Source organism: Equus przewalskii, chromosome 26 (assembly GCF_037783145.1).
Source record: "Equus przewalskii isolate Varuska chromosome 26, EquPr2, whole genome shotgun sequence".
NCBI lineage: Eukaryota > Metazoa > Chordata > Mammalia > Perissodactyla > Equidae > Equus > Equus przewalskii.
In genome coordinates this window covers 30068711-30082538 of record NC_091856.1, presented here as the reverse complement: position 1 = coordinate 30082538, position 13828 = coordinate 30068711, and the positions used below count along the sequence as shown (strand labels likewise).

The following is a 13828-nucleotide window of genomic DNA, read 5'->3' as shown; positions in this document are numbered from 1 at the left end:
CAAAACCCAAGTGTCTCCATGCTATCCAGGAAGCTCTCAAAATCATTTCATCATGGAGGCAAGCCTGGCACCCTGTCTCAGGAACCAGGATCCAAGGACCTTCCTCCCACTGACCTCAGCCCGGGGAGGACAGACCAGGCCAGTGTAAAGCCAGAGTCTGGGAGAGGGTTCTAGAAAGAACTGTGGAGTGGCCACATAGATCCCTAAGCTAGCAGTGGGCAGATTGGGGTTTCTGCTTCTGTTCTGCTACGACCGACTGAGCTTTTGGGTGCGTCCTGGCCGCACCTGGACCTCAGTTTTCCCATTTCTACAAGGACCTTGAGGAGCCCTTCAGATGGGACATTCTAAAGCAGCCCAAGGTTCAGGCGGAGGATGTGGCCCAGCTGCGTCCTCGCTGTGGTCACTAGAGAGGCTTCTCAGAAGCCACGGACAAAGCCAGGCCCCTGAGACCCGGGCAGGGAGACTCCAGCTGGTGTCCACAGCCCACAGCCCACAGCCCAGCTCCAGCTCTGGGGAGAGGGGCAGCCGCTCAGAGGCCAGGCTGGTGTGGGCAAGTGCCCGTCCCACCATGCCCAGCAGGGCCCCAACCCCTAAGCAAGGCTCTGGGTAAGCCAAGGTCTGGGCAAACCTCTTTAGCTTTTCCTTGGGGCTAGGAGAGAGGATGGAGAGGAGTCCTTCCGAGTTAGCCCAGGCCAGACAGAAGGCCTCCAGTGGGCAGCCAGGGGAAGGGCATTCTACCACAGTGGAAGAATGGATGAATGAAGGAATGAATGAATGACACAAAGTCAGAGGCAGGTGGGGGCTTCCCCAACCCATCACACAGGCAGGAGGAGGGCAGGGGACCTCCCTGAGAGAAGAAGGTGACCAAGGGTGGGGGGGGGAGGGGCACTATGACCCGGATGAGCCCCGGCTGCCTGCAGGGCAGGGGAGGGGCAAAGTCTGGCCGCTGGGCAGAGGTTGGCGGGTCTCCTTTCCGGACCAGTCAATGCTCAGAGGCTACTCTGGGCAGACAAGGAGGGTCAGGCTCCTCCTGAGCCGGATGGGATCAGGACCACCTGGTGGAGGACCTCTGTCAGTGGCCACCGTCCTCCTTGCCGCTGGGGCCGACTGGGCATCGACTGACGGCTGCGTTCCTGGCCCCCTATTACCGCTCAGGTCTCCCGCCGAAGACCCCAGGCCTCTCCCCTGCCGCCGAGGAGACCGGGCCGGCGGCGGGCAGAGGCTGCGAGCCCAGGGCTCGGCCGGGCCGGCCTGATATGAACCATCTGCGTTGTCTTAGGCCGCCCCTCTGCCCACTGTCCCTCTGAACTCGGCTGGTTCCCGCGGGCCGTTTGATGCCTCGCAGGGTCACAGACCCCCGCACACAAATCACCGCCGCGGGGCTGGGGGTGGGGCGGAGGCGCTGAAACCCAATCCGCAAAGTTTGCTCTGCCGCTGGCTTGCTCCTTCCCTCGCTCACCCGACCACCTCCCCCCTTTTCCAAACAAGGCTTACTTTTCTTGCCAAAAAAACAAAGTTGGTATCAAGTGTTTCGAGGGAGAAAGTCTCTCCCCCGCCCCTGGCCTGGGAGGAAGGGCCGGAGCTGCTGGCTGAGCCCGGGATTGCAGAGGGGGCTCCAGGAGAGGACCGGCGGGGAGGTGAGCTCCGGCTTCCCCGTCTGTTGGTCCCCTTCCCCAGCTCCAGCCTGTCCCTGTCCCACGCTTAATGGCTGCGGGCCCGACTGTCTCTGACCCTGCCCTGTCCCCCTGGTAGTCCCCCGCCCAAATAAGGCTCCCTCCATCGGGGTTCTCCGTCCCAGGGCAGCCAGAGATGGAAGCATCACTTCCTGCCTCTTCTCCCTCCCCATAAAACAGCCCTTGCCTGTCGCTTTTACGAGGTGACACCCTGCTCTCAGCCCGATCCTCCCCGCGCTCGCTGGGAGCCTGGGCTCGAGAGGGAGGAGACTGCGTGCAGCCAGGCGTCTCCAGAGCGCTCCGAGAGCGGACAGGGGTCCCCAAGGAGGCTGCCCCGGAGCACAGCCCAAGAGCTTTAAAAGGAGACCACAGAACCGGGTATATTAGAGACAAATTCCTCCGAAGGCCCCCCCCCTCCAGCTCTGTTGAGTCTGAAGCCTTCGCTCTAAGACCCGAGAAGCCAGCCGGGAGGTGGCCGGCCTGGTTCTCTGGAGGGGTGCAGAACGGAGCCCCAAGGGCGCGCGGGTTTCATTTGCTGGGTGTTGGTTTTGCTTTTGGTTTTTTCAGCCGGTGCAGCGATCCGGAACCGCGTGCGCACGCGGCCGCTTCACCGCCACCCGCGGCTTCCCACTGCGCCCGGAGGAACGCAGGCGGCTGAAGTCCGCGCCCGCGGCGCCCGCTGTGCGCGCTGCAGTTCTAGACGTCCAAGCAGGCAGCCGGGCTCGGGCAAGGCGGCGGCGGCGTCCAGGGGCCAGTCGGCGGGCCCGGCTGGGTCTGTGCGGCTGGGGCGCCGCAAGAAAGATCTGCAAACTGTGGGACGAGGGGCGGCGGTGGTGAGAATAAAGGCGCCACCAGTCCAGTGGAGTAGCGGGGTTTCCGCGGGGGTCGAACAAAGGAATTCGCCCTCGGAAGAAAGGGGCTGAGCGAGCAGCGGGAATGGTCAACCCCGGAGACTCGCAGGAGTACGAACGTGACAACCTCAGTCCCAGGATCCAACGAAATCCCCCCCCCCCCCAAGAAGCGCAGGCCCGCATCTCCATGCGGCCACTCGCATCTTGTCAATCCCGCTTTAACGGGGATGGTGGCACCTTTCCTAGGAAGAGGGGACAGAGCGGGGCCGTGCTCTCTGTCAGTGGAGGCAAAAATTCCCCTCAACCAGTAACCTCTGGCCGTGGGGTCGTTGACCCCATTTTCCAGAAGCTGACCATTGAGGCTCTCGCAAGGGTACCCCTTCCCCTGCTGCAACGCATGGCGGACTCAGGAGACCCAAGCGCGCTCAGAAACGAAAGGCGCCAGGGGGTGACGGGGCCCCATCCTCCCGCCGCCCTCGGAAGGGGTGGAGGGGACACGGTTGTAAGGTGCTCCGCTTCTTTTCTCTGCTTGACATGAATAAGGGGATTAGGACGGCAAGTTTCCGTCGTTCACTCTGTCGGACAAAGGGCCCCGCGGTTGGAGCGGTGCAGCCTCTGATTAAACGACAGAGCCCTGTCACTCAGCACCATCCTAGGTACTTGAGTTCGTGACATAATCTTATTAGAAGATAAAACCGGCGAAATCCTTTTCATAATGAAAAGTTACATTTAATGGCTGGATTCGCCCCCCCAACCCCTCCCCGACCCTGTGGCCTCCCCCCCGTTGCTGTTGGATATGGCTCGCCTGTAATTGGCATTTAAAGCACCAAGACCGGGAGAAAAACGGGGTTTAGGGTTTTTGTAATCCCCCTAAACTGTCTTTGTTCGAAATCTCCACAGATACAAGTCTGTTAAGAGTAAATATTTGTGGATTGATACGACCACATTTCCCCCCCTGCAAACCAAATCTGAAAAAAGCCGGCCCTCCCGCGGCGCTGTGGCTGGGGCGCAGGAGGGAGGGGGCCGAGGTCGGCCGCGCCGGGAACTCGGCTCTCGGGCTGCCTCGCCGCCTCCAGGAGCTGAGGGACTTTGCACATTTCTCAGGCGGGGAAAAAGGTCTTAGACTCTTTTTTCAATTTTCTGTTCCCTCGATAAACAAACCTCCCGAACTCGCTGCTTTGGGGCCTGCCCAAGGGGGTCGGCGGGAGGACTTGGGGAGGGGCGAGGACTTTGCTCAATTCCGAAGGAAAATGCGAACTCTCTCCGCCAGCCTCGCTCCTTTCCAGCGGGTTTAAGTGGCTCTGAGAGGACTTGGGCAGTGGGAGGCCCCACCCTGCAGGGCGCCCCGAGTCCAGCCCAGGAGCGCGCCTGGAGCCGTCAAGGGCCCCTGAAACGTGAAGGAGCCTGAAGGCTGCCACGGGGGGCCCGGGGCTCCGGACTCCAGCCTAGCCCGTCCCAGGATCGGATTCCTTCATAAATCAGCCGCTGGGTGAAAGGGCTGCGCTTTAGAAAGAGCAGGACCGTGTGCGCGTATTAGAGCGCGCGGTTCCCAAATCCGGGGTAAACCCCTGGTGACACCGAAATTCATCAACCGCCGCTGGCGCCCGCAGCTCGGCCAGGAGCGGAGGAGCCCGTGCACCGTGCTGCCCCGGGAAAGGAGAACGAGGAGCAGGCACCCTCGTGAGGTGGGCCTAGAGGAGGGCGCGGGTGGAGACCCCTGAGAGCTGCCCCACCCGCGCGCCGGGCAGCCAAGCAAGCTCTCCCACCTGGAGAAAGGCCCTTATTCTAACCTTTTTTCCTTCTCTGGCAAGAGCTGGCCCTACAAGGGTATTCTGGTGTGAAGAGGGAAGTGACCCCCCTTTCCTATCCTCGGACTCCCCTACACCTTCCTGGCTGGGCGCTTTGGGAGAATTACAACTGTCCAGAGCAGGAATCTGGGGCTTTGGAAAGGTCAGGCCGTGAGGACTCAGGGATCCCATCCGCTTTGGGAAGTTAGACGCGCCTGGGGAAAATAAGGCTACAGAGTACCTCTGGACCTGGGGGGCTCTGGACCTGGGGGGAGTTAGCTAATGCCCTCTGCCTGGGTTTTCTCACCTATACATGGAGCTGGAGCTGTAAAGGTCAGTGCATGTGGCAGGCACTCAAGAAACGCCAGTTCCTCTTCCTTCTAGACGCACTACTATGGCCTGCCCGTCTGGGGTCAGTAAGACTCTGCTCATCTACACAGGCCATGCTCAGGAGTCGGGAAAAACCGGGAGCTACATGCCTCTGTAGTAATGGGGGCCCATCCACAGGCTGCCGCCTCCAAGGACCAGTTCTGACAGTCAGACCTGCCCCATTCTCTTTGCAAGGGAAAAATTCAAAACACAGGCCTCAGACCTAGGTGAGGGGCAGGAGGGTGGAGTGGGCTCCCCCAGGGAGGCCTGTTTAGAAGGGTGTACCCTCTGGGCCTCCAACACAGGGCAGACAATGCATTCTTGCCAGGCAGGGCAACTGCTCACTTCCCAGCAGGCAAGAAGGAAACATACATTGACTGAACGCCCAATGCAGGCTGCCACCTTTGAGTTTGTTTCACTTTATTCTGCGACGCTAGAATTATCACCCCTGTTTCACAGAGGAGGAAACTGAGGCTCAAGAAGAGCCACTGGCCTCCCTTAAGGCCCTTGCCGTGTCACTGGGAGCATGAGACAGTCTCGATCAATGGATCATTGATTTGTAATTGCCATCTTGCTCTTTCCTTTGAGAAAACGCGCCCCACCCAGGAGGCCCTCCATTTGGAGGAGGGGGCCCCAGAGCACCTTGGTCCTCTCCATCTCCATAGGCTTGGGCAGCTCGAGGCCTGGGCGGGTGCTCGCACCACCACAGCCCAGTAACTATGGTAATTGGAGAGTCACGTGACAACAGTCACTGAGTCCGGGAGGAAAGCGGGAGGCAGGCGAAGGGGGAACAGCAGTCACACCCAGCTTGTCCCGACCCAGCACTGCTCCTCCTCTCCCGTCATCACTGCTGTAGCACCCAGCGGGAGCACTTAGGGAGGGGCGGACTGCCTGGCAGTCCTGGGTTCCAGCATGCCCACTCATCTTTCTGCATCTAGCCAGCAGCTTGGTGGTCTCCTCCCTCCTGCCAGCCCTGGTGGGCACCTCTGTTGCTCTGGGCAGCCCTCAGAACCCTCCCCGGCTGGCAGCCACCTCTCAGTTCCCAGGGAAACCTCTTAAGCACGGGCCGGCCAGGAAGCAAACATCTTTGTTTCTTCTGGAACCAGACTCCAGGAACCGGGTTTTTCCTTCATCAACACTTCGCTCAGTTCAGCAAGTGCCTGGGCCAGCCAGGTGCTCTGCCATCAGCTATCACACTGGGTCCAGGCCAGCCCGGGTCAGGCTCCCAATTGAGACAAAGCCCCCTGTGCCCCTCCTATCACATACTCACACATTCCCCCCCCCACCCCTATATTCCCCCCCCCCACCCCCTTTAGGGCTCCAGGGTCGACAGGGCAGGTCCTGCCGCTGCCAGTCAAGAAGCTGAACAGAAATGGATACAATATTGCCCCAGGAAAAACAAAGGAAGGGCCCTGGCAGAAATTTATTTGTACTGATCAGGCCAAGCAAAGGTAGAGGGCAGCAAGGAAGTGCTGTCAGCCGGGCCTGAAACCCAAGAAACCTGCCACTGCCAGTGCACAGTGGCCCCTTATGCCCCACCACTCTGAGATGCAGCAGTAGTTAAAGCAAACACAGGCCCTTCATTGCCCCGTCAGTTACACCTTCCCCCCCAAAATTACACAAACTTTGCAAGATTTTTCTGAGAGAAGATGGATGCTTGGGGAGACTTGAGGTCAAGGCTAGGCTGTTTAAAGTATATTATTAACAAATAAACATTTACTGCAGAAAAAAAAAAAAGAGAAAAACCTTATAGGCCACCGGGGAACGAAATCATGTTGCTTTTGGCTTCAAATGACAGGAGACATTTATGGCATGAATGGAGAACACCAGCCGGTCGATGAAATGGCAAACGTCTGCCACTCTCCTTCCTCTGCCTTCGTGAATCAACTTTTTCAAATATGGTTTTCAGCCTTACCCTCCCCGCCCTACCACCGCTTCCCCACTTCTGACTGCAGTGGCAATAAATATATATAATTTTGGTTTCGCTCTCTGCTGCCATCAGCACAGAATTCGGGGGTTGGAGAGGGCGGGGTCAGCCAGAGAGCCCAGGCCTTGGGTCTTCCTGCACCCAATTGACTGACAGCTCACCCAGGCTCCCTGGAGCAGCAGACCATCCCTTTTTTCCTCCCTCCCCTGAAGCTGAGGCTTGCCTGTGGTGTCTAACAAATTGAAAGTTATAACTCATGTCGATGAGAGTATTCTCTATTCCTCCACCTAACTAATGCCAAAGTAGGACTGGGTTTCTTTTTTTTTTTTTTTCTTTTTCCTTTTTTGTTTTAAAAACCTCACAGCCGCAGAACAGAGGAAGTTCCCCGGGGAAGCACTGCCAGGCCATCATGGACCGAAAAACCTCCCCGGGCTGGAGGATCTTTCTGACCGCCTGGGCTGGCATTTCTCAACCTTTTAAACCTCATCTTCTTAACACACAGATTCCTGGATCTCTCCTCTACATGCCCTCTCTTCTGAATCTCCCCCTCAGCCTGAGAGATGTTGGTTGAGGTTTGGTTTTTTTTTCTGTCATTTGAATCACAAAAACAATAAGCGTGAACAGTTTTCCAAATATGAAATTATATTATTGAGTATGTTTTTCCAAGCTTTACAGACCCTGGAGATTCCAATTGTTCCCCACTGGAAAGATCTTTGCTCTGGACCAACCTCCACCCCCCACAGCCCCCAAGAAACAGGCCAGCACACCAGGCCACCGTGCTGCCTGCCCTTCCTCATAAAGCGTGGTTGGCGTCTGTTCTCCACCCGTACAATCGGAGGTTTTTCTGCCACTCTGGAAGTACAGGATCGGCTACTGGATTCCCACAGAGTATCGAACATTCACTGAAGCCCCACCAGGTGCCCTGTGCAATCCTCACAACAAGCCTGGGAAATGATACCATCACCCCCAGTTTGCCGATGGAGAACCTGGGGCTCAGAGATGATCAGCCACTTGGCTAAGACCACACAGCTGCTGCTGAGCGCCGAGGCTGGGAGATGAACCCAGGTCTGTCTCAGAATCTAAAGCTCTTTTCACCCCGAGGGAGGCAGGACCCTCCCAGTGCCCACTCAGGCAAAGGGAACGGTTTTCCCTGGGGGGGGGAGGGGAGGGGGCGGGCCCTCATCTTCCCTGTAGAGAGAGGCTCACGGCAAACTAGCATGCCAGCTGCAGCTCTCTCTGGCACGGAACCTATGGGCAGTCTGGTGTGTGTCCTTGGAGACAAGGCATTCCTTGCCATGCTGATGGTGATAACAGTAACAATGATAATTTCCAGAGTATTAACAACATGCCAGGCAAGATGCCAGGTCCTTTGGGGCATGCTATCTCGGAATCCTTCTAAAAGTACTTTCCCCCAGGTGGGTATGTCCCCATTTTACAGAAGAGGTGCCAGGGCTGTGTGGTCCTGAGCCTGGCTCCAATGGACAGGACAGGAGGGAGCGGAGAGTCACCAGTCACATACCCCAGAGGAGATCCTCATAGCCCACTTCCCCTACTGGAGAAAGATTCAGCAAATTAGCCTATACCAGCCCGGAGCCTGGGGAATACCGGGTGAGCCAGGAGTCAGCTGTGAAGAATGCCGCCCCTCAGCAGCAGACAGCAGCAGCCTCAGGCCAGCCCTAGCTAACCCCACAGCCAACGCTCTGGGGGTCAAGGGCGAGGTGCCCTCCCAGGAGCTAGAGGGTCCCCTAACTCTGTTTGGCAGAGTGAGCCCTTCAGCCCTGAGATCCCCAGGGAGAGCGCCACCAAGGCCTTTTGACAAGGCAAAGGGCTGGTTCTTCCTTCCAAACAGGTCCTTCTCAGGACAGGCCCTCTGCCCGGGGCTGTGGGCAGGGGTGCCTGCAGCCCTGAATTAGTCCCTTGGGGGACATGTCAGCTGGGGTGCCCACTGGTGGAGGGGGTGCTGCTGGTAACTGGCACACTGTGGTAAGGCCTATGCGAGGCCTCCCAAGCTGGCAGAAGCAGCCAGCAGAGGAGCCTGGAGCCTGACTTTGCTCTCCCCCTGCGCCACACCCGCACTCCGCTGGTGCTGCTGCTCCAAGAGAGGTGAGCCTCCCCGGAAGGCCTTTCCCGGTGTAAACACTTCCAAGGAAAGGAATGTGCTGGGAAGAGCCGGGCTGAGCCACTGGAGCCGCAGCCAGCTGGGGTAAATTTAAAAAAAAAAAAAAAAGCACCCCAGGACTCAGACGGCTTTTTGTGAAACTCAATCAAAGCCTCGCTGGCCCCTTCTGCCGAGGTGGGCGCATCCTACCTGGGCAGGCGAGCCCGAGGGGACCCTCGCAGGCTCAGCGGAGCCCTGGACCTCTACAGCTGCAGCGGCGACGCGACGCCGCCCCGGGCACTCCCCGCGCGCAAGGGCGACCGCGGCCCGGGCAGGACCCCGCGTCCCTCCGCGCGCGCCGCTCCCGCTCGCACACCCGCGAGTCTCGGGTCGCGAGACCTGCGAGCTGTCTTACAAGCGATTAGACTCCATTTTGTGACAGATTTTTGGACTCTCCCACCGACCCTCCCCCCTTCCGGAGCCTCCTCCAGGAATTCGCCACCTCCTCGGGATAGAAACCCTTTCCAGACGAGCGACAGACGGCAAGAAAAGAGAGTTACATAATTCTATTTGGCCTAGCCGCCAAGAAAAAAAAATTGGGGGGGGGGGGCGGTAAGTTGTCATTTTGTTTTTTCATGTGTTCTCCGGTGGCGGAAGGAGAGGTGTTCGTGATTTTGCGTTTGGAGGCCGCGTTTCCTCCCGGTTTCTAACCGGGTTTTCGGTCCGAGAAGGAGCTCAAGCTGCCGAGGTGCCAAGAGCCTCGTGCACAGGAGAAGGATCCGATGCTTTCATCTTATTTTTTTTTTCAGAAGGAGCCCCAAAAACCACGTACGGAGAAAAAGGAGACTTTTTGAGTGACGCGTGAACACGCCCCAAATGCCGTGGCCCCCGGCCTGCTTCGAGCGTCCGGGACGTGCGGGTGGGTTTTATCTAATGCTATTAAAAGCGCCCGAATGTCCATTAATCACCCCCGTGGTGCGTAGAATAACGTTGCGCTTCTGAGTGTCCCAGATCTTTAAAACAAATCTCAAGGAGAAAGAGACGCTTAATAAAAATAGCAACCTCTTTTCTAAGGACCCAGCCCCGCAGCCCCTCGCCGGGCGAGGACACATTTTTCAAAAGTTACGGGGCGGGGGGGGGAGGGTTGTTAATTTCCCAATCCTGCTGACGCACAGACTCGACAAGATCGAGAAGGCACGTTTCTGAGCTCACTTGCCTGGATTCTCGTCTGAAAAGCATTTACATACAGATGTAATAAATATGCATCCGCAGTGCTCAAAACAAAAAATAAGTCATGAAATATATTTTCGTGCAAAGAACATCGCTTCCCCGGCCCCTTCCTGCCTCGCTGCGCTGGTTCTCGCAGAGAAACGCTGAGGCGAGACCCGCGGGGTATCTGTCGCCAGGATTGTCTTGATAACAACCCCTCCTCAGCCCCCAACCGGCCCGCCTAGCGCAGATACCTAACCGGCCTTATTGGAAGAAAGAGGGGGCGAGGGAGGGGGAGGGACCTAGAGGGGTATGAATAATGCCGGCCTGGAGGCTGCACCCCGCAGGACCCAGACTCCCGGACTCGGGACCTGAGATGCGCCCTGATCCCAAATTCACCAGCAAACACACCCCTACCGCGCACGCAGCGAAGAAAAAAAGCTCTTAGGCGCCTTTTTTCTTTTTTAAGCAAATATACTTTCTACGAAACAATTGCAACCATTTAATGTTTAATTGTTTTGTAAAATGATGGGGTTGGCCGCTCAGCTCTAATGAACACCCAGCTCAAATTTTGTGACCTTACAGTTCTGGGCTCTGAAGAACCAGGGAGCATCCTCTCCTTGTTTTAAAGAGAAGCCCCATAAACGATTGGGGGGCAGAGGGAGAGAACCGGTAGATATGTACAAAAGGTTGGAAAGAGTCTTCCAATATGTAAAAAAAAAATTTTTTTATCAAAAACCTGTGCAACTGACTCGGAGGCCCATTTCCAGCTTCCTGGGCCTTCTGCCCCCACGTGTTGAGTTGTCCAGGCCAGTGGCTGAGCTGAGTGGGAAATGGCATTGCCAGAGCCGAGCTCAGGTGGGGCAGGCAGAGGAGGCCAGGGGTGCAGACCAGGACTCTGGCTAGAGGCTGGTGAGCCCTGCTGAGGGGCCGCTCCCTGGACCGGCCCAGAGCCCCCAGCCACAGCGACCTCAAACTACTTTCTCCGCTTCTTCTGGGCTGCTCCTGCCTGCCTGTGGCTGAGCTGACTGGCTGCCTCACCTTCTCCTGGAACCAGAATCATTATCAGTCCAGGGCACAGCACAAACCTGATCAACAGGAGTGTGCCTCATCTAGGGTGCTCTGGGGAGAGCGGGAGGCTTCAGCTGGGCTCTGGGACCAGCAACAGAGCTGACTCTCTGTACCGGCCCCGATTCCTGCCCGCAAAGCCCCCAGCCAGCGGGAAGAGCAAGGCGCAAAAATGCAGCTCCTGCACAGTTCCCAGACCAGGGGAGCAACAGCCAGGTTAGGAGCTAGCATGGGGCTCAGCCAGAGCCTTTCAGAGTCGAACCGTTGCCCTCTCGAGGGCTCTGGCCGGCAGTCCCTCTATTTCCAGGCCTCAGCCAAGCAGTTGGAGAGGTGGGGAAGGGACACTCCAGCTGCTCCACTGCCCACCAGGGCCTGGATTTAGGGACAATCCCTGGGCAGAGCAAGCAGACTGCCCTTCCCACCAGGCACCCGCAGCCTTGCCTTTTCCCGGAGACTTGGGCACACGGCCCCCTCCAAGCCCCAAACCGCCTGAGCAGCCTACCCACCCTGCAGCCCCATCTGAAAGGGTTTTCGGGGCCTCACTAGAAAGTTCTCGCAGGCACCCACTTGTCTACACAATGCTGCCCTGGGGATCCCCACACCCCTCTTTCGGCTGTTGCTTCTCTCAATCACACTACCAGGCATAAAACCCAGAGGGTCAAAAGAAAAAGCCTACATCTGCTCTTATCTGTCCCGGGCCGCTTGCCAGACAAACCCATACTCTCAGCTCAAAACAAGTCAGCAAGTAGGGCTCACCCCACCGTCTCTGGCCCGGACTCCAACGCTTGGGCTACACCAGGGCAGGGCAGCCACCCCTCCCCAACACAGACACACTGCAAGAAAGAAGGCCTGCTGGGGAAGGCTGACTCGGTCAGTTCCTCACCCCCTTGGGGAGCCCCAGACTGTGGTTTGCCACTTCTTCAGGTCCTCTTCCTAGACAGCTTCTCCAGCCAACGAAAATCAAAAGTGCAAAATTCCCGCATGGAACGCTTTGGAGAGAATGGACACTCCTTTCTCTGCATCAGAGCCTAAAAGTGCAGCAGGGACCCTGGCAGGACAGGGGCATCCCAGGCCAGCACCACCCCCACTCCACCGCCCTGCTCCTGGAATTCCAACCCCTCCACAAAGCCCGCCTTTGGGCTGAGGAAGCACACCGCCAGGGCCTGGCTCCCTAAAGCGCTGCTTTCGTTTGGAAATCAATTGTTGGTCCCCAATTCAGGCCTCAGCGGGGCCAGGCCCTGTCCCAGGACCACGGCATCATATCCCCCAGTCGGCCCCCGGCCTTGTCCCACGCCCCGACTCAATGGCCCAGAGCAGGTTTCCCGGACAAAGGATGGCAACGAGGGGCTGCCGGAGACTCCCGGCCACCAGGGTCGGCCGGGATGGGATGGTTCGGCCCTGCCGGAGAGACGCGCAGCCCGCGGAGCCCTCGGAGCGGATGGGCCCAGCGGCGCGCAGAGCCGGCTGTAGGGCGGACGCGGCCCCGGCCTGGCAGGGGTCGGCCGGGCTCGAGTGCCGGCGGCGGCGGGGAAGGAGCAGGACGAGAGGGCTTACTGTTGGTAGTCTTGTTTGCAGTACAGTTTCCGATCCCGGAAGTAGCAGCTGGTGGTGAGGGCTTGCTGACACGCCGCGCACTGCAAACACTCCTCGTGCCAGGACGACTCGTTGACTCGCATCAGGAAGCGGTCGGAGATGGGCCGCTGGCAGCCCTCGCAGACGGCGGGATGCGGGCAGTCGGAGCCTGCAGCGCACAGGGCGAGAGCCGGGCCGTCAGCGCCGACCAGCACGGCCCCAGCGTCCCGGCTGCAGCGGTGCCCGCAGCCCCGGCCAAGGGCGAGGGCAGCCCGGGAGCGCCGCCCGCCGCCTGCGCTCCCCCGGCCGCCGCGCCAGGGGCCGGGCAGCCTCCGCTAGTTCGTCCCAGTCCCCGGACTCCGGCGCGGAGAGGCCGCGGGCCTCGAGCCTCGGCTCGGCGCTGCGCTCTCTCCTTCTCCGGAGATCCGGCGCTTGGTGGTAATAAATACGAGAACGAGCACGGCGCGGGGGAGCCGGCTGGGACCCAGACAGGCGAGGGGAGGCTGAGGCGCTCGCTGGCTGACACGCCCCACGGCGTCTTCTGTCCCCAATCTCCCCAAAACCTGTGGTTTGGGTGACCCAGGGGGCATCTTTTTCTTAAAAGCTCCCCCTCCCCAAGTGACCTGGCGCCATTCCCGAGCCTGCCAAGGTGACTATTGGGTCCTCCATCACCCCTGCCACCCGCCTCCCACCTCCTGCCCGGAGTGGCAGCTCTAGAACCGAGGCCCGGTGAGGATGGAGGGAGGCGGCTGGCGAGTCCTGTTCTCCCTCCTCCTAGGTGATGTCCCTGCATACCTCTGTCCCCTTAGGATGCCTGTCTAGGCGTGCCTGTCGCCCCTCTGAAGATCACTCCAGGAGTCTTCTCTGTGTCCCCCACACCCCCATGTCCTGCAAACCATCTCCTTTATCCATTGGCCTGGACGCCTGTGTCCACCTGGGACAAGGCCCCGTCCCCTGCCCGTGATCACTCGGGCGCGGCGACCCCGCACTCACCTAGCAGCACCCCCAGAGTGGCGGGCCCGGGGCGCAGGGCGTGCTCCTCCATCTTGATGCCGTCCAACATCTTGGCGCAGTCCGTCTGCCCGCGGGGGAAACACCTCTCCAGCGACTCGGGACCTGTTGCTATATCCATGGGACGCGGGGCGCGCTTCGGGCCCCGCCAGCCAGGGTGCTCGCCCGCCCGCCCGCCTGCCCGCTCGCCGCCGCCGGGGCCCGGGAGCCGGGGAGGCGCGGCCCCCGCGGAGTTGGGGCTGCGGCTGGGGCCGCCGACTGCC

General features: G+C 59.2%; 1 protein-coding gene across 2 annotated transcripts in view; it reads right to left on the bottom strand.

The window, feature by feature from the left end:
* LMX1B (LIM homeobox transcription factor 1 beta) overlaps positions 1–13808 on the bottom strand; it is an 82633-nt gene extending 68825 nt beyond the window's left edge. Inside the window, exons 1-2 of one of the 2 annotated variants that reach the window (XM_070594928.1) lie at positions 13548–13808; positions 12537–12723 (exon numbers count right to left, since the gene is read on the bottom strand). In XM_070594928.1, the coding sequence (XP_070451029.1) occupies positions 12537–12723; positions 13548–13686 (326 nt within the window). In that variant the 5' untranslated portion in view covers positions 13687–13808. The remainder of the gene's footprint in view (positions 1–12536; positions 12724–13547) is intronic. The other variant, XM_070594927.1, reaches the window with a different exon arrangement.
* Between the last annotated feature and the right edge of the window lie 20 nt (positions 13809–13828).